Source organism: Crotalus tigris, unplaced genomic scaffold, assembly GCF_016545835.1.
Source record: "Crotalus tigris isolate CLP2741 ecotype Arizona unplaced genomic scaffold, ASM1654583v1 scf7180000024433.2000942, whole genome shotgun sequence".
NCBI classification, from domain to species: Eukaryota; Metazoa; Chordata; class Lepidosauria; order Squamata; family Viperidae; genus Crotalus; species Crotalus tigris.
In genome coordinates, this window is record NW_024100601.1 from 82,035 (window position 1) to 101,547 (window position 19,513).

General features: G+C 43.5%; 1 protein-coding gene across 2 annotated transcripts in view; it reads left to right on the plus strand.

Moving 5' to 3' along the window:
- The window catches only part of ZFHX3 (zinc finger homeobox 3), a 90,892-nt gene that overhangs the window by 26,143 nt on the left and 45,236 nt on the right, over positions 1-19,513 (plus strand). The window contains exons 1-2 of one of the 2 annotated variants that reach the window (XM_039331077.1): positions 13,881-14,439; positions 15,224-17,847. In XM_039331077.1, coding sequence (XP_039187011.1) covers positions 15,249-17,847 — 2,599 coding nt within the window. In that variant the 5' untranslated portion in view covers positions 13,881-14,439; positions 15,224-15,248. Of the gene's footprint in view, positions 1-13,880; positions 14,440-15,223; positions 17,848-19,513 lie in introns of those variants that run through there. The other variant, XM_039331076.1, reaches the window with a different exon arrangement.

Here is a 19,513-nt window from a genome sequence, read left to right on the forward strand (position 1 = left end):
AGAGCCAGCCCAGGGGCTGGTCAGAGGTCCCTTGATCCACAGAATGAGATTTCTTAGGGAGAAACAAGCGTTTCAGGAGCTGGTCTGGCTGTACTGAAGAGGCTGCTGTAATGACTTTTCTCCCCCATGGAGCCATTGTGACATATTGAGTTAACCCTGGGCGGCAGCCAGGATCCTTCCCCAAACCCAGCAGGTGGGCATTTAGCAAGTGGCGCAGCATCCCCTCTGCAGTGGCCACCCTGGGAGACTTTGGCTTCCTCTGGCCCCCTCTTCATCTGAGCCCTCAGATCCACCACCGCCAGCCTGGTGTTTTGGCCTTGTTTTGGGCTTCAGCCAGAAGCCTGGCGGCTGGTGCTAGAGGAGGAGCCAAAGAGGCTGGAAGACGGGAGCCCAGAACAGGCAGAGCTGTCCTACCAATTAAGGGAGAAGGCAGGGCTGGTTGGCAGTCTGGTACCAGTCCCCAGCAATCTGCCAGGAGCTTTAGTTACCCTTCTAATCACCCTTCTACCAGCTCCTGCCAACTCTGTTCCCAGCCCTCCCTCAGAGTGGAGGCCTTCAAGGCCTGTAGAGAAAGGTTGAGTATCTAGAGCCTGATGCCCTGGAGCCGCGGTGGGAGGAGGGCTTCTGGCTACCTCTGCTCTCAGGCCAGGTTGCCTTCTTTCTTAATTTCTTGCAAAGGGTACTCTTTCAGGCGATTTGCAATTATCTGTATAAACAGTTGTATCATCTGCTTGGCAATCAATAATGCAGCTTATGCTACTTTAATATCTTGGTCGTATTGATTGCCTTAACAGCCATGTCACTGTGGTCAGTTTCTGTTAACCCTGAGTTTCCTTCCCTGGCAGCCAAAAGAAGGCTGGAATGGGGGTCACAGCCAGGGCCAGAGGGCAACAGAAAGCCCAAATGAGCCCAAGGGAAGCCAAAAAGGGCCTGAAAGTGGGTGGTGGGTTCCCAACAGTAACCTGAGTAAGGGCAGATTTGAGACTTTGTATCCTCCAGGATCTTAACCCATTTTTGACCTGGATTTGTTGAAGGAAAGGGGCAGACCCTGCAAACTCCTCCAGGGAGGCAAGTCTCCACATCTGTCGGAGCTTGGCTGAGTCATCAAGGCCGGCTTTCTGGTTCTTTTTCTATTACTTTCTCTCCTTTATGGTCCCACCAGTTTTTGCTTGCAGGCAAGTGATATTTCTTGTGAATCTTCTAATGGACCATTGTTGCTACTTTGTCCTGCCATTGTTTGTAGTCAGTCTGGACAATCTTCTTGCAGCAGCTAACCAGGTGGTCCACTGTTTCTTCAGCTTCTTTGCAGAGGTGGCACTTACTCTCTGTTCCTATCTTCTTCTCAGTTTTGGCTTCGTATGCATTTGTCCTTAAGGCTTGCTCTTGTGCAGCCAGACTTATTCCCTCTGTCTCTTTCTTCAACTTTCCTGCTCTTAGCCATTGCCAGGTCTTGTTATTATCTGTTTTTCCTGCATTTTTTAAAATGTACTGGCCATTTAGCGCTTTGTCTTCCCATGCCTCCATTCTGTTCTTCATTTGTTCTTTCTTGTAGACCAGTTTGGTCTCTCCAATAGTGAGTAAGCCTTCCTGGTATACTGATTTCAATACATCCTCTTCACTGTCCTTCAAATATTTTTCCAAAGCCTTTTTTTCTTTTTCAACCATCTGATATATTGCAACATTCCATGCCCCCCTATTTGCCTTGGTAGATACTGTAGAATCTGCCAATGTCACTGTGAGGATGAAAGGCATGATTCATTGTCATTACTTTTCTGGTCTTCCTATCCATTGCTTTTAGTTCTGCTTGCATCCAATCCATTATTCCAGCTGTGTATCTAATGACTGGAATTTCCCAGATGTTGATTGCCTTGATGGCATTTCCTCCATTGAGTTTGGACTTTCAGATCGTCTTCACCCTCTTGAACTATTCACCTCTAATCTTTTTCTTGACTTCAGGATGCTTGATGTTGTCAGCTTGAAGGATACCCAGGTATTTGTAGTCATCATCTTCATTCAGACTCTTAATGTTATTTTCATGGGGCATCTTTTTTTTATTAAAAGTTTTAAAAAATTTATTACAATATAACCCCCCCACCCCTCACCCCTTCCCCCCCTCCCCCACTTCCCAGAGCTGATTACAGGGTAACAAATAAACAAACATAATCTAACTAACATAAACCAACTATACTATCAATCAAAACCATAACACACTTTAACTCCTTCTCAAAACAAATATTAACAAATTAAAACAAAAATAATAATATAATTAAAACTATTAATAATTATCTAAAATCTACTCAAAAGCAAGGTAATACTTTTCAGTTTCATATTTCTTTTGAATATAATCAATCCATCTTCTCCAAACCATAATGTATCTTTCTTGTGAATGGTCCTTCAAATAGGCGGAGATTTTCGCCATTTCTGCTAAATTAGACACCTTAAGTATCCATTCTTCCAAAGTAGGCAGTGAGTTTTTCTTCCAATATTGCCCCACCAATAATCTTGCAGCTGTTACAAGACTCAACATCAAATTGATTTCTTTAACATCAAAATCTACAATAATACCCAACAAAAATAATTGCGGAGTAAAAATCTTTTGAATATTCCACCAAATCTTAATCCAAAAGGCTTTAATATCTCTACAAGTCCACCAGATATGAAAATAAGTTGCATCTAAATTTCCACATCTCCAACATTTGGGCTGTAAATTCGGATACATGCGAGACAACTTTTGGGGATCCAAATGCCATCTATAAAACATTTTATAAAAATTTTCTCTTAAATTTTGCACTTGAGTAAATTTTACATTTCTAACCCAAATTGTCTCCCATGTATCCAATAAAATCGGATCTTGAATATTTTGAGCCCGTTTGACCATACAATCTTTAACTAACTCCGTTTCAGAGTCCAATTCTATTAAGGCACTATAATTTTTTTTATATGAGCTCGACTTTGATCTTTAATCTGTTTTACCAAATTCACATCCTCTAAAGTGATACCAACCTTTTGATCTATACTCCACCTCACTAACAATTGATTATAATAAAACCAAGAATATACAATATTTTCTTGCTTCAACTCGGTTAAGGGCTTTAATTGCCAATGCTGCCCAACCAAACTAAGTAATTCCTTGTAAGAAATCTTATCCAAATTTACTCCTCTAGATACTCCCTCTATCACGTGTCCAGGAATCCCCCAAATTGGGATTTTATAATTTAACCTATAATATTTCTTCCAGACACGCAATAAGGCACTTCTCAAAATATGGGTTTTAAAAATCTGATCAACTTTTTTATCATAAATTAAATACATGTGCCATCCATATAACAAATCCCATCCCTCAAGAGAAAGAATGTTTTTATTTGTTAAGTTGAGCCAATCACTAATCAGCGTTAAAGCCACCGCATCATAATACAATTTTAAATTAGGTGCCTTTAGTCCTCCTCTTTCCCGTGTATCCTGCATAATTTTGAATTTAACTCTCGGCTTTTTCCCTGCCCAAATAAATTTGTTAATCCCCTTCTGCCATTCCTCCAAATTAGCATCTTTTTTCAAAATAGGTATCATCTGAAATAAAAAAAGAAACTTTGGAAATATATTCATTTTAACTGCCAATCTTCTCCCTAACAAAGATAATTGCAATTTTTTCCAATCATTTAAGTCCTTTTGCACTTTTGCCCATAATGTCTCATAATTATTTTTATACAATTTAACATTAGAAGCTGTTATATATACTCCTAAATATTTAACCTTTCTCACTATTTTAAAACCTGTTAATTTAACCATAATATTCTTTTCCTTCATAGACATATTTTTCACTAATATTTTAGTCTTATTATTGTTTACCTTAAAACCAGAAACCTTCCCATACTGAATTAAAATTTCAACCAAATCCCTAACCGAATCTGTCGGCTGAGATAATGTCACAACCAAATCATCAGCAAAGGCTCTCAACCTATAATCATCCTTATTTATTTTTATTCCCTTTATACGAGGTGACTCCCGAATTTTAATAAGTAAAATCTCCATTGTTAAAACAAATAACAATGGGGATAAAGGACATCCCTGTCTTGTACCCTTTTCAATTTTAAATGCTTCTGTTAATCCCCCATTAACTATGATTGTTGTTGATATATAGCCTTAAGGGCAGATAAAAATTTATCCCCAAAATTCATTTCCTCTACTACTCTAAATAAAAATTGCCAATCTAATTGATCAAAAGCTTTTTCAGCATCTAAAAAAATCAAAGCCGCAGGGATTTGATTGTTCTTATCTAAATACTCAAATTAACAATTTGTCTAACATTATATTTAATATATCTTCCAGTTATAAATCCAGATTGATCACTATGAATCAACTGCTTCAAAACTCGCATTAATCTATTAGCCAATATTTTTGAAAAAAATCTTATAATCTGCATTCAGAAGCGATATAGGCCTATAATTTTTGGGCTGAGTTAAATCTTGATCCTCCTTCAGGATCAATGATATAAAAGTCCTTCTCCATGATGAAGGTACCTCTGCTCCCAATAAAATATTATTAAAAAGTTCCTTCAATGGTTCTATCATTTCTTCAGATAACATTTTATAATAAATTGCTGTTAATCCATCTGTACCTGGAGCCTTACCAACTTTTAATTGTTTAATTGCCCAAACAATCTCTTCAGAAGTAATTAAACCATTAATCTCATCTCTTTGTTCAATAGTAAGTTTAGGAAAATGTGATTCCTGTAAGTATTTTTCTATATCTGAAGCTTGTATGCTTTCACTAGCATATAACTTTGAATAAAAATCTAAATAACTTCTTTTAATCAAATTTTGTTGATAAACTTCTTTACCTTTATAATTTATTTTCTCTATAATCCTTGATTTCTGTTTCTTCCGAGTTGGTAAGCCAACCACCTACCAGGTTTGTTTGCATTGCAAAATGTATTATGTTTCATCTACCTCAAATTAGTTGTGATCTGATCAGATATTAACATATTAAATTGCTCTTTAAGCAAGATAATAGAAGCCTTTAAATTATTGTCCAATGGATTTAATGTAAGAGCTTTTTCCTTAGATTTAATCTCTACTTCCAACTCTTTACATTTCTGCATCTGTTTATGTCTATGCGCATTGTTCATATGAATCAAGACCCCTCTCATATATGCTTTACTGGCATCCCATACCATTGGCATCGAAGTACCCTTATGCATATTTAAAAGAAAAAATTCCTTTAAATAATCTCTACATCTCTGTACATTCCCCTCATATCTAAATAAGTTTTCATTCAATCTCCAAGTCCTTCTATTCTCATCTTCAGTAGATAACTCCATCCATACAGGACTATGGTCTGACAATATTCTGGGGAATATCTTAGCATTCTTCACCCTAGAAAAAAAATCATTAGTAATTAAAAAAAAGTCAATTCTGGAATACGACTGATGCCTGTCTGAAAAAAAGGTAAAGTCTCTTTCTTCCATATTCCGTTCACGCCAAATGTCTCTAAGTTCCAAATCATCCTTCAAATCAAAAAAAAAAACTTTGGGTAATTTTGCATGATTAGGAGATTTATAAGAGCCCTTCTTGTCTTTACTTGAATCCAAAACACCATTCCAATCTCCCATCATAATTACTGATTTATAGTCCAACTGGATTATTTTCTGATGTATCAACTTATAAAAATATTTTTGTTGCTGATTAGGAGCAATGACAAGACTTCTCTTGCCATTTAATAATAATTCAATAATAACATATCTTCCTTGTGGATCAGAATCAATCAACTTCGGTAATAAGTCTTTCTTCACATAAATAACTACTCCTGCTTTTTTCTGCGGAGCAGAGGCTGTATAATGTACTCCCAGCCGGGAGTTAATCAAATATTTTTCATCCTTTAAAGCAATATGAGTCTCTTGCAAACATATAACATCATTCTTATGTTGTTTCAAATAGTAAAATACTTTCTTTCTTTTCTATGGAGAATTCAGGCCATTAACATTCCATGTCAGGAACTTTGCCACCTCTAGAAGCTTGAAGCCTTTGGAACACTGCATCTAGATCTGCAGTTGATGATCTCTTCGGTCTTGTTCCTCCCACTGGCTCAGAGGTAGCCGCCTGTATTGTAATTCCAGCATCTACCGTTTGTTGTTCTTTTTCTCTGCGTTTATGGGCTGCACAAGTCACTCTCTGCTCCCTTGGATCTTCTCTTATCTCCAAACACTGTTGCATAGATTCAACCAACAACTCTTCTCCTGTTGGTGACATTGCTCCTGCAGCCAATTGTCCTTCGAACTTACTTTCATTTCTTCTAGATCTTGGAGATGATGATGCACCTGCCTTCAGAACAGAAACATAAAAATCTCTTGCTTTTAAAATTGTATTAAGTCTGTAACATGTTCCAACATAATTCACCACTATGCCAACAGGTACATCCCATCTAAATTGAATCTGTCGTTTCTTAAGCTCCTCAGCCAAAAAAGCAAAATCCTTTCTTCTTCTGAGAATTTTTGGAGGTATTTCTTTTAAAATTATGACATCTTGAGCTGCAATTTGAAATCTTTGCTTATAAAAAGCCTGTATAATTTCATTACGAAGTGATCTCCTGGAAAAATAAACAACCACATCTCTTGGTAGATTTCTCTGCTTCGCAACCCATGAATTAACTCTAAAAATTTTCTCTATATCTCTCAGCATTTCTTCAGGATCACATCCCAAAATAGAGGCTAATTCTGCTGCAATTTCTTCTTTCAAATTTTCTTGTACATTCTCCTTCAACTCTCTTATTCTCAAAGCAAACTCCATATCTCTGTATTGTGACATTATAATTTCATTCTGTACTGCATCCACATTGTTTTCAACTCTTTCAACTCTTCCTTCTAATCTTTCAACATTTCCAACCACCTCATCCACCCTATCATCCAGGCGTTCTATATGGGCCGCAAGCCCCTGAAGAGCCAGCACAATATCTTCCCTCATCTGGTGATTTTTCTGCTCCAAAAGCTCTGCTGTCTCAGCCTTAATCTTTTGCACAGTTTTCTCCATAGCATCCTGTACAACATTCTGTACAACATTCTGTATATCTTTAAGTGAAAGTACTTGAGATGGGGGAGAGGGTGGATGAGACTTAGGCTTAGGTTGCTGTATAGTCTGTGTTACTGGAGAGGAAATTGAAGCTTTAGGAAGAGAAGAAATTCCATGACGTTTAAAAAAAAAAAGAGATGAGAAAAAGGAAAAAATCACTTCTTATAACAAGATAAAATAAAGGGGTAATAAAAACAACTCCTTTCATGGGGCATCTTGATTTCTTCAGTTTTCACTATTTTTCCTTGTTTGATAGCGTGGCACATTTGTCCAATCCAAAACTCCATTGCAATATCTTGTGTTAAGCAGCGATTCTATTTCAGATGGAGTTTTTCCATACAGCTTCAGATCATCCATGTAAAGAAGGTGGGATAGTCCGGCAGATGTTTTTGATGTTTGATAGCCATGCCCTGACTTATTCAGCATTGTTTGACAGAGGAAACAGTGCAATAACAAATAGTTGTGGTGATAGTGAATTATTGTTGTTGTTATTGTTATTATTGTTATTTAAAATTCAATCTTCAATTTGCCCGATGTGGAAAAAGGAGATCCTATCTGTATCCACCACGGCTCTTTGGCTTCCTTTTTACAGTTTGGCCATCGTTAGATTTTGAAAGGGCCTGTGACTCACACACGTGCCTTTTCTGGGGCAATTATTTTGAGCTTATGCCGCCTGTATAAAAATTAAATCATTCACGTTGATATGTGTTTTAATAAGGTATGGACAAGTTTAAACATTGTTATACTTTTACCATTTTTATGTTTTCTTGTGAACTGCACAGAATCATTGGCAGTTGGGCAGTGCACAAATTACATAAAGTAAATAAATCAGTTAGATTGTTTAAATAATTCAACATTAAAGAGATTTATAAAATGAAAAAATGCCTGCCTGTTGAAGAGCCCATTAAGCAAGAGTCCATGGCTTTGTCTCCTGGTTGTGAACTCTGCCAGTTAATGACAGGGTGGGCCTCCTCATGTTGAGGGTACCAGTCTTGGATGGGAGAGAAATGGGTAGGTCAGCTCCCTGCCCATTTTGGGTCGGCCCCTGGGATTTGGCGACTCTTCCTGCCTCCTGATCTCACTGCCTGCCGAGTGGACTTTCTGATGGGATTCCCCGGCTGGGTTGATTCCATCCTGAAGCCTTGCCAGACATTCATTGATCCTTCTTTTGCCGTCATGCCTTTTTCCAGTAAAAAGTGTTTGTTTCGTCCAGCCTTTATGAGAAGGGGAGGAATTGTTTTCTCTTCAACCTGGGCCAAGTGTTGCTCAGCTGGATATTTGCTCCTGCCCTGAGAAGCAGATTTCTTCTCCTGCTTTGATCTGGTTCTTGAGGCATCCTTGCTGCTTCCTTTAGCTCAGTGTTTCTCAACCTTGACAATTTTAAGGCATGTGGACTTCAACTCCCAGAATTCCACAGCGCTTGCTTGCAGCTGGAGAATCTCTTTTGTGCAGCTCCCATCTGCTGGGCCTGGCCAGAGCTGGTTATTTGCATGGATAGTTCATCATCAGTGCAGTGCACTGAGCACCAGTGATGTTACGTAGTTGGGTAATGAAACATCTGCAAGCAAACAAATTCAGAGAGCATCAAGGACTCCTCAGTTCAATCCTGAGTTACTTTTATTCACTTCTGTTGGCGTTGAACTTTTCTTCCCTTTGCTTCCAACTTCCAGTTGACTGAAATTGTTGCTTCTTATTGAAGAAAAAGATAAATGCAACCCAATCATGAGTAGAATCCTAGAATTTGAAGGGGCCTCTTAGTCTTAGAGCATTGAATTCAATTGCCCAGCAGGAATCCAAGTTCAAGCCTTCCTGGGAGAGGGCTGTCCACCTCTCTCTACTTCTGTGGAGCGGAGTTGATTGTTGCCTTATCAAAAGAAAACTGAAGCTCATAAATTTCCTAACACTCAGTGCTAACCTGCCTTCCACTAATTTAAATCCATTGTTTTGTGCCTGGCACGTAGTATGAGAGAGACTTGAGGTCTTGATCCTCTTTCCAGTCTTCCCTCATCAAAGCTAAGCATACCCAGCTTTCTCAGTCTGGCTTTCAAAACTTTTAGTTTTCCAACTATCCTTATTGTCGTTATCTGAGTCTGGCTTTACGTTCAAGTCCAGAGGTGGACCCAGAAGTGGAAGCTGGGTCTGAAGGAATCAGAATATAGTGGAACAATTACTTCCTGTGATTTTGTGTTTTATTTATAACACAGTCTAAAATTGTATCTCCCGCTAGATCATATTTACCTCAGTCGTAAGCCTATTAAATTGATCCCATGTCCTTTTGCTAGTCATCCCAAATTCATGCTGATGGAAAATAGGCCACTGGGTTCTTGATTGGTGTCCCTGGTCACAGGAATTTGCCATAACATGTCTTTTCTTGATTCTCTTTCCCAGTTTTCCAAACAATGCAATTCTGGTTCTTTTCATTCTCCAAGCAGCATGGATCCTTCTGGTTTCTTTCTAAAAGGTGCAAAGAACCAGGGAGAATAACTGCAGCATGCAGATTCCGTAGCTGAGTCCATTGTTCCAGGTATTGACAAACTAGTGATCAGAGTGGGTGTGTTCTGCTGTTTTGAATTGGGGGCAGGGAGACACAAATGAATTAACTGCCCGGGTACCATGGCCACCTGGGTCTCCACAGAGGCTTCCCACTTGTCCACAAATATCTTATAGGTTATCTAGGCAGGTGGCTTCAAGGTCAGGGAGGGATTTACATTTCTCTGGAAGATCTCTTGGCTTATTTGCAATTTTTATTAGTTCAGATGGTAGGTATACCAATTATGAGTTACTTCATGTGTTAATAGACACACCTCCATTCGTACTGCCTCCCAAACAGCTTCCTTCTGGAACAGAACAGAACAGAACAGAACAGAATAGAGCTGGAAGGGACCATTGAGGTCTTCTAGTCCAGCCCTCTGTTCAAGCAGGAGAACCTATACCATTCTAGACAGGTGCCTGTCTAGTCTCTTCTTAAAAATCTCCAGTGATGGTGCACCCACGATTTCTGAAGGCAAGTTGTTCCACTGGTTAATTGTCCTCACTGTTTGTAAGTTTCTCCTTAATTCCAGGTTTCTTCTCTCTTTGATCAGTTTCCAACTATTGTTTCTTGTCCTGCCTTCTGGTGCTTTGGAGAATAATTTGACCTCCTCTTCTTTGTGGCAGCCCCTCAAATACTAGAATACTACTATCATGTCACCCCTATTTCTTCTTTTCTTTAGACTAGCCAAACCCAATTCCTGCAGCCGTTCTTCATATGTTTTAGTCTCCAGGCCTTTGATCATCTAAGTTGCTCTTCTCTGATTTTTTTCCAAAGTCTCAACATCTTTTTTGTAGTATGGTGACCAAAATTGGCTGCAATATTCCAGGTGTGGTCTTACTAGGGTTTTATAAAGCGGTACTAATACTTTGCGTGATCTTGATTCTGTGCCTCTGTTTACACTACCCAGGATTGTATTAGCTTTTTTGGCTGCTGCTGCACACTTCTGGCTCATAGTCAAGCGATCATCCAGTAGGATTCCAAGGTCCCTCTCACAGCTACTGTTTTTGAGCCAAGTCTCGCATAATCTGTACTTATACCTTTGATTTTTTTCCTGCCTAAATGTAAAACTTTGCTTTTCTCCACATTAAAGTTCATTTTGTTGGATAGGGTCCATTATTCAAGTTTGTCAAGTTCTTTTTGGATCCTGAGCTTGTCTTCTGGGTTATTGGCTATTTCTGCTAGTTTAGTGTCATCTGCAAATTTGATGAGTTCCCCTTCTATTCCCTCATCTGTCATTTATGAAGATATTGAAGAGTACTGGGCTTAAGACAGAGCCTTGTGGTACCCCACTGCTTACTTCTCTCCATGTGGATGTAGTACCATTGAGGACTACTTGTTGAGTACAGTTTGTCAGTAAGCTACAAATTCATCTGGTAGTGATGTTGTCTATTTCGCCTCTTTCTAGCTTGCCAAGAAGTAGGTTGTGGTCAACTTTGTCAAATGCCTTACTGAAATCTAAGAATACTATGTCAATGGCATTTTGCTGGTCTACTAGTTTAGTCACTTTATCAAAGAATGAAATAAGATGTTTGCTTCTAGTTGTTTGCAGATCTATTTTTTGATTATCTTTTCCAGGATCTTCTCAGGTATTGATGTTAGAGTGATTGATCTGTAGTTTCCTGGGTCTGTTTTTTCCCTCTTTCTTGAAGATGGGAACCACATCAACCCTTTCCCAGTCCTCAGGTACTTCCCTGGTGCTCCAAGATTTTTGAAAGATATGGTGCAATGGTTCTGAGATAACATCTGCCAGCTCCTTCAAAACTCTGGGATGAAATCTGTCGGGTCCTGGTGATTTATATCCATCAAGGTGGGATAGGTGTTCTCTTACTATTTTCTTGCTTATTTTAATTTTTGTTTCTAATTTGTCTTTTGCAGTAGTTTTTTTGGTATGTTGGACTATGATTTCTTTTTGTGTGAAGACTGATGAAAAGAATGAGTTAAGCAGCTCTGCTTTCTCTCTACTGCCTATTATTTCCTTGCCATCTTCTCTCTTTAGCGGACCTACAGTTTCCTTGACTTTTTTCTTGTTATTAATATGTTGAAAGAAACTTTTTTTATTGTCCTTGATTTCTGTTGCAAGTCTTTCTTCATTTTGAGCCTTTGCTTTCCTGACTTTATCTTTGCATGTTCTAGCTGTCTGCTGATAATCAGCCTTAGTTATTTGTCCCTCTTTCCATTTTTTGTACTTGCTCTTTTTGTCATTCAGTTTGTCAGAGAGATCTTTGTGCAGCCATGCTGGTTTCTTCTTGAATTTCTTGTTTTTCTTTTTCAGTGGTATTGTGCTGGACTGGGCTTTTATGATCACATTTTTCAGAGTTTCCCATGCTTCTTGAGTTGTTTTTCCCTTTAGGATTTTCATCCATGGAATCTTTCCTAGATTCTCTCTGAGTTTATTAACATCAGCTCTTTTGAAGTTTAAGACACTGGTTGGATTAGTTTATATTGCCTATGTTTGTATTATTTTGAATTCCAGTATGACACGGTCACTTTCACCCAAGGTTCCAGCAACTTCAACTCCCTCTATCACGTCTTCTCTATTAGTAAGAATTAGGTCCAGTTTAGCTTTACTTCTACTTCCCACCTCCACCTTTTGGATGACACAGTTGTTGGCTAGGCTGGTTAGGAATCTGTTTGTTCTCCCACTCGCTGCAGAGTTGGTCTCCCAGTTGATATCTGGATAGTTGAAATCTCCCATTACTACTGTGGTATGCTTCCTACACACATTTGTTAACCAGTTGGCAAAGAGTTCATCTATTTCTTCTGATTGGTTGGGTGGCCTGTAATATACACCTATGGCAACGTCACTTTTCCCCCTTTTATATTAACCCATATACATTCTGGAGGGATTTTATCTTTGATCACATGCATTTCTGTAGATATGTAGTGTTCTCTTACATACAACTCCCCCTCCTCTTTTTGTACATCTATTTCTTTTGAACAATTTGTATCCTTCCATGGATTCATTTAGTGTTGGCTTTGAGGATCAATTGTTCACCTTTACTTAACCAAAGAGAGAAGCATGTTGGTTTGGAAACTCTGGGAGTTCTGGGGCAGGGAAAGATAGAGCTCTGCATTCTCTTAAAACCTGGATTTGTTCGGTGCCTCTTTTTTTTTTTTTTTTTTTTTTGATGTCAAGATCAGGAGGTTGCCCACAGATGCCTCCTATAGCTGAGCCTCGGTTGTTCATGACATGATAGCAGCCAACCTGTTTTCTACCTGCCAGAGATGGGCTTTGCTGCTGTTTCAGGCTGGGTTGACTTGGGCTAATTTCTTTCCTTTGGCCTTTCAGCTGGTTCTGGACTGCAGAACCTTCCAAAGTGATTGGCTTCTTCTGTATGAGTTTGGGGCAGCAGTAGGACTCTCTTGAAGGAAGCTCCCTGACTAATTAGCTGTGAGGTGTTCCTGGCTAAAGGACTCAGGACTGTTGGCTGAGCAACCAGGGCCAGCAACTGGAGGTCTATTGGAAGGAAAGTTATTTACCCATTGCAAATATGCAGATGTTAAAAATAAAGACAAAATTGGCCTCAGTCAATTGCAAAAAAACAGCTTTAATTGGAACAACTTACATCCTGCCTCAACAATACCTTTAACACCATCAAACCATTAATCCCAGGTCGTTGGGAAGGATTCGATAGGCAGAGAAGAATGCCAAATCCAGTCTAATAATCTGTGCAATCAATCATATATATCATATGATATATAAAACAATAATTTAATTATTGTAATTACTGGTTTTAATTTTAATGTTGGTTTGGACCAAATTGATTTTTAAAACGTATGTATTAATCATATTTATGTTTTGTTCAGTTTTATACTTCATATTTTTTATTGCAATCTGCCTTGAGTTTTGGAATAAACAGAAAGGCAGGGTTTAAATTCAACAATAAAAGAGTGAATGCTTGGCATTGTTGCTGCCCTTGGTGCTGCGGATTCTCTCTTGGCTCCTGTTCTGGTCCTAGCTGGAAATGGCCCTTCAGTTCTCATCCAGGAGCCACCAGAGAACTGGATAGCCCTGAGCAAAAGGACCTTATTACAGGAGTGCCAGGGCGGGGTGGGGCAGCTTTGGGATAAGAGGGCGCTGCCAATCAGGAGCTGGGCGGAGGGCTGGGGGTTCCCAGTCTCAGTGCTCTCTAACTGAACATCATTGATTTTACGGGAAACATGTTTACAGACAGTGCACTGATCGACCTGCCTTCTTGAATAAGAGCTACCTTTCCTTAACGACTGCAGCGGGGGGGGGAGTAGCGGGGGATGCCCGGAACAATCCATGGGATCTGGAATCCAGGGCTGGGGCTTGGTCGAGATGCCAGATCCCCTTGCTGTAATCCTGGGTGCAGGTCGGGGGCGGGAAGTGTTGCTGGCAGTGAGGCTCTGGCTGGTGACTGGAGGGCTTTGCCTGGCCCTGACAGAGCAGGGAGGGCGGCCAGAGAGCCCCAATTAATTGGAAAGCATTTGCTGGCTTGACTGGCCTGGCCTGGCCTGGCCTGCAGGGAAGATCGGCCTGGCTGTCAATAAACAAGTCCCCAGTGCAGCATCAAAGCCACAGCCCTTTATCAATCCTGGCCTTCTCTTCCCGCTTGTTCCTGTAACTTACCAAGCATTTATGACATTGATTTTGCAATCAGGCGGTTAACCCCCTCCCCTGCCTTCCCCACCCTGCCAGCCAACTTGTCCAGCCTGTCAGTCAGGCCTCCATGGCTTCAGCTGTGCCGGGAAGCAGCCTTGGGCCCTTGGCTTCACATCTCAAATTGGTCAGTTGCACATAGATGAAAAGTGTGTGTGTCTACATGGCTGTGTGTGTACGCAGATATACACACAGAAGCACTATGAAGAAGTAGCAAAAATGTAAGTTAAAAGCCATTGAAGAAAAAAACCCTCAAACCATTAAGTAGCTCTCCAAGTGGGAGGGGTCATTGTTGCTATCCCACCCTCTGCCTTTGCTTCCAGCAGGACATCCATCATCCTGCTGCCCTTGGCCAGGGCTTCCCTGCTCTCTTGGTCCTAGTGGGAAATGCAAGGCAAGATGGGGCAGTGGGTAGCCCTCACTTGTCTCCCCCCTCTATTGCAGGCTTATGGCTGTTGAGCAGAGGGCCGCCTCTGGCCTCTCGCTTCTCCAGCTGGACCAGGCCCATTTGGTCCTAGCTTTGCCCCAGCTGGTCTCCTGTGAACCTAATGGAGCTTGAGAGTGTAGGACGAGGGGCAGGACTGGTCCCGGGAGGCCCTCTCTGCAGAGCTCAAATCAGGGTGTGTACCTCCTCCTTGGATCTCTGCATGGCTGAAGGTGCCTGAGAATGGACTCCACAAGCACTGTGGGCTAGTCAGGGCTGGGGATTTCAGAAGAACCTTTTAGATGCCTCCCTTAGTGTGGGAGGGAGGAAACACTCGCTGGGTAACAGAATCACTGAATGGGCGATGGTCTTTCGACCAACAGCTTAGAGCCGTTCTTGAGCCAGCTCTGGAAAGGCTCTGAAGGAGGGTTGGGGCCTTCTTGCGGTAAATGTACCCTCCCTTTCTGGCTCGGTGAACTCTTGCCAAGAGTTGCTTTTGGGGGCAAAGTGGGCTGGGCGTGTGGAGTGGCCAGGCCTGGCTGACAAGCTTTTTCTTTGTCTTTCCCCCTGCCCACTTTTAGGCCCCAGTCGTGCCAGGTGCGATGAATGCTGACTGCAGAGCTGACGATGGAAGGCTGTGATTTGCCGGTCATCCTGGGCAAGGACCTTAGAGACACTGGACCTCAGCACCAGCAGTGGACTGAGTTTGGCAGTGCTCACCATCTCCCAAGCGCACCTGATGACACGAGGTCCACTGCAGTGGGCCAGCTAGGCAACGAGCGGGCTCCCTTCTGTGAGCATTCGCCAGGAAGTTCGGCAGCCTCTGCTTGCAGCCCTGAGCCCAGCAGCAAGGAAGGCAGCTGTGACGAATGCACGGCCTCATTTGCCAGCTTACAGACCTACATGGAGCCCCCCTGTCCCAGTGCCCATCCTCTGCTCTCCCTGCAAGAGGACTGCAGGAGCGACACTGGCGAGGAGGAGGAGGGGGAAGAGGAAGAGGAGGAGGAGGAGGAGGAATTGGGGGAGGAGAGCGATATTGAGAACCTGGCTGGAGAAATCATCTACCAACCAGATGGCTCAGCATACATTGTGGAAAGCCTCAGTCAGCTGAGTCAAGGAGGTGGGGGGCTCCCGCCCCTCCTGGCGAACTCTGCTCTCCCCAACACAGGAGCCAAGCCAGGGGAGTCTGCTGTGGCTGTGCCTCAGGTCTATCCGCAGATCATCAACACTTTCCACATTGCCTCTTCCTTTGGGAAGTGGTTTGAAGGCCCGGATGAAGCCTTTCCCAGCACCTCCACCCTGGTGGGCGTCAGCCCTGTCCTGCACAGCTTCCGTGTCTTTGATGTGCGCCACAGAAGCAACAGGGATTACCTGAACAGTGACGGTTCTGCCAAAAGTTCCTGCGTATCCAAAGATGTTCCCAACAATGTGGACATGTCCAAATTTGAGAGCTTTGTACTCTACGGGAAGAGGAAGCCGATCCTGATGTGTTTCTTGTGCAAGCTCTCCTTTGGCTTTGTCCGCTCGTTTGTGACCCATGCGGTGCACGATCATCAGATAACTCTGAGCGAGGAGGAGCGGAAAATTCTTAGCAATAAGAACATCTCCGCGATCATCCAAGGGATAGGCAAAGACAAGGAGCCCCTTGTAAGCTTTCTGGAACCAAAAAACAAAAACTTTTCATACCCTTTAGTTTCCGCAACTGACCTCATAAGCCCCGGACACAGTTTCTATGGCAAATTCAGTGGGATTCGTGTGGAAGGGGAGGGGGTCTCCCAGATTGGAGTTGCCAGCACAAGCGAACAACCCCAGGCAGCAGACCTCTTAGCCCCGGGGGGCCTCTTAAACCTGGGGGGGCTGACAACCTCAGCTATGAAGACCCCAATTACCTCAGTTCCCCTGGCTGCCCCCATCTCCAGGCCCTCTGCCTCCTCTGAAAGGAAAGGCCCAGGGAGGGCCAGCAGTGATGCGCAGGACAGCTGCTTGGCGAAGGTGGAATCAGCTGGGGAGGAGGAGGAGGGGGCTGGCGGGGGTAGCAAAGGGCTATTTCCACACAGGCTGGGGGAGGACCCAGAGGAGAAACTTCCTGCCGCCTCTGAGACCAGGTCGGTGGCAAGCAGTGGCAGCAGCCCGAAGGATCTTGCTCTCTCAAACCAAAGCATATCTCCCTTAATGCCTAACGTGCTTCAGGCAGGGTCGAGTGGCTCAGCTTCTGGTTCTCCTTCTGCTTCTTCCTTTGTCTTTGATGGTGCAAATAGGAGGAGTTGTTTGAGCTTTAATAGTGAAGGTAGCCAGAGGCTGGACTTGGGAGAGGAAAATGTCAACAGAGACGATGCCCCGGAACCGAACGACAGCCTCGAGGGGGAAGACGGGCTCTGTGCTGCCCACCACCAGCACGAGGGACCCCTCTGTGAGCTGGGGGGTGGGGTGGAGTGCCCCAAGTGTGACACTGTCCTGGGGTCCTCGCGCTCCCTGGGGGGCCACATGACTATGATGCACTCGCGCAACTCCTGCAAGACCCTCAAGTGCCCCAAGTGCAACTGGCACTACAAGTACCAACAGACGCTGGAGGCCCACATGAAGGAGAAGCACCCAGAGCCGGGAGGGGCATGCGCCTTCTGCCAGTCAGGCCAGCTGCACCCTCGGCTCGCCCGGGGCGAGAGCTACACCTGTGGCTACAAGCCTTTCCGCTGCGAGGTCTGCAACTACTCGACCACAACCAAAGGCAATCTCAGCATCCACATGCAGTCAGACAAGCATCTCAACAACATGCAGAACCTGCAGAACGGCAGTGGGGAGCAAGTCTTCAGCCATGCAGCGGGGACTGTGGCTGTGGCCACGGCAGCCACTGCCAATATTGGTGGTGGCTGTGGGGCCCCCTCTCCCAGCAAACCAAAAAGTAAATCCACCTGGCGATGTGAGGTGTGTGACTACGAGACCAATGTGGCCAGGAACCTCCGCATCCACATGACTAGCGAGAAGCACATGCACAACATGGTGCTGCTCCAGCAGAACATGAGCCAGGTGCAGCCCAGACGCCACCTGGGCCTAGGCAGCCTGCCCGCTGAGGCTGAGCTCTACCAGTGCTACTTGGCTCAGAACCTGAAGATGGACAGCAGCCCAGCCTCCGAGGCCCAGTTCCTGGCAGGCAGCAATTTCCAAGTGGAGCCCACCAACACCATGACCTCCGTGGCCCCATCCCTAGGTGAGATGGCCTGCCTTGTCCCGGTATTTTTTCGTGTAATTGGAGAGGAAGGTGCTGTCTTTCCGTCCAGCCCTCCGGCAGCACCTGCTCTTAGTAGAGAGTTGCCCATGTGGGCATGGGACGGTGACAAAGCCCCTCAGCTCCTGGGTTTCCTTCTGGGCTGGGACAGCGGTTATGCTTGAAGGAGTTTCAGCTGCTGGGGCCAGGGGAGAAGGAGAGACGGGGCTTCCTCTGCATGCAGGCTCTTACCGCAAGCCAAAACCACAAGACCCTTCTAAGTCTGTGCCATTAGAGGTCTTGATGAGAGGGGTGAGGGTCTTCTGGAAATGCAGAAAGGCAGTGGACCCCCTGTGCCTAATTGCCAGCTTCATCTGGTTTCCTTTTACCTGGCTTAGAGTTGCCAGCATCCACTCGGTCACCGTCTTGGCCAGCCAAGCCTTCCCTGCTGCAGTGGTTGTGCTGGTGGCAGTAGGGTGATAGTGGTGGCAGACTTGCTTGGCCTAGACTTTTCCAGGCTGCTGGGCCCTTCAGAGTTGGGGAGAAGGGGAAACTTCTGCTGTGGCCCAAGACGGAGGCAGCAGCAGCAGCAGCAGCAGCAGCAGCTCTTTTGCAGGTTTAAGAGGGTGGGATTCTCCCGTGTATAACAGGGCCAGTTCCTTAGTAGGAACTCATGATTGGCAATTCTGTAATTCAGCGTGACAACTGGTCCAGGGAAGGCTGTTTCCAACTTGAGATGCACTTGCTTCAAGTGCTTTCAGTAGCCTTGAGTGAAAGTGTTCCCCTAATTACAGAGCTGATCAGAGTTGTTTAATTTCATGGCTAGAAAAAGATGCACATAGCGAGGAATTTTGTTGAAACTTTTTGATGAAGAGACTTCACTGCTTCAGAAGAGACCGAGTGTCCATTGAAGGATCCAGTGGTGTCATATTCCTATGCAAATTGTGTTGTGCCACAGATGGTGTTTCCTGTGGATGTGCAGTTCTGAAACCTGGTCTGCAAAGATGAAGCTTTGAAAAGAAGGTGCTTTTTTCACTGTAACTGGATTTTCTTGTTTTTCTTTGAAGAAGTTTCACCTCATCCAAGAAGCTTCTTCATCTCTGACTGGATGATGGGGAATGGAAGGATTTATACTCCTTGCAGACAGCTGGTCATTTGCATTTTTTTAGAGAGTTGTTGAGGCCACCTGGAGATTTATCTGTCAGGATCACCTGAGTAGTGCAAATAGGTGTGGAGCCTTCTTGGAACTGCTGACACAATTAAACCTTCAGGTGACCTCAAAGATTCTCTAAAAGAATGCAAATGACCAACTGTTTGCAAGAAATATAAATCCTTTCATTCCCCACCATCCAGTCAGAATTGAAGAAGCTTCTTGGATGAGAAGTAAAACATTTTCAAAGAAAAACAAGAAAGTCCACTTATCCTTTGGGATAAGCATGACCTGAAGGACTGAGAATCTCCATAGACAAAGATGAAGCTCTTCACACTGCGGGGAAAATCTCCCCACTTCCTTTCCATCCTCCTCTCTGGAGAACAGGCTGGCTGGGGTATGTGTCATCGCATTGGCCCAATTCCAGTTTCAGAAAGCGGGCTTTCATGTGGGGATAGATGACACCCCATGATCCTTCTTCATCTTGCAGCCTGCCAGAGTTGCACCGGGGATAAAGGA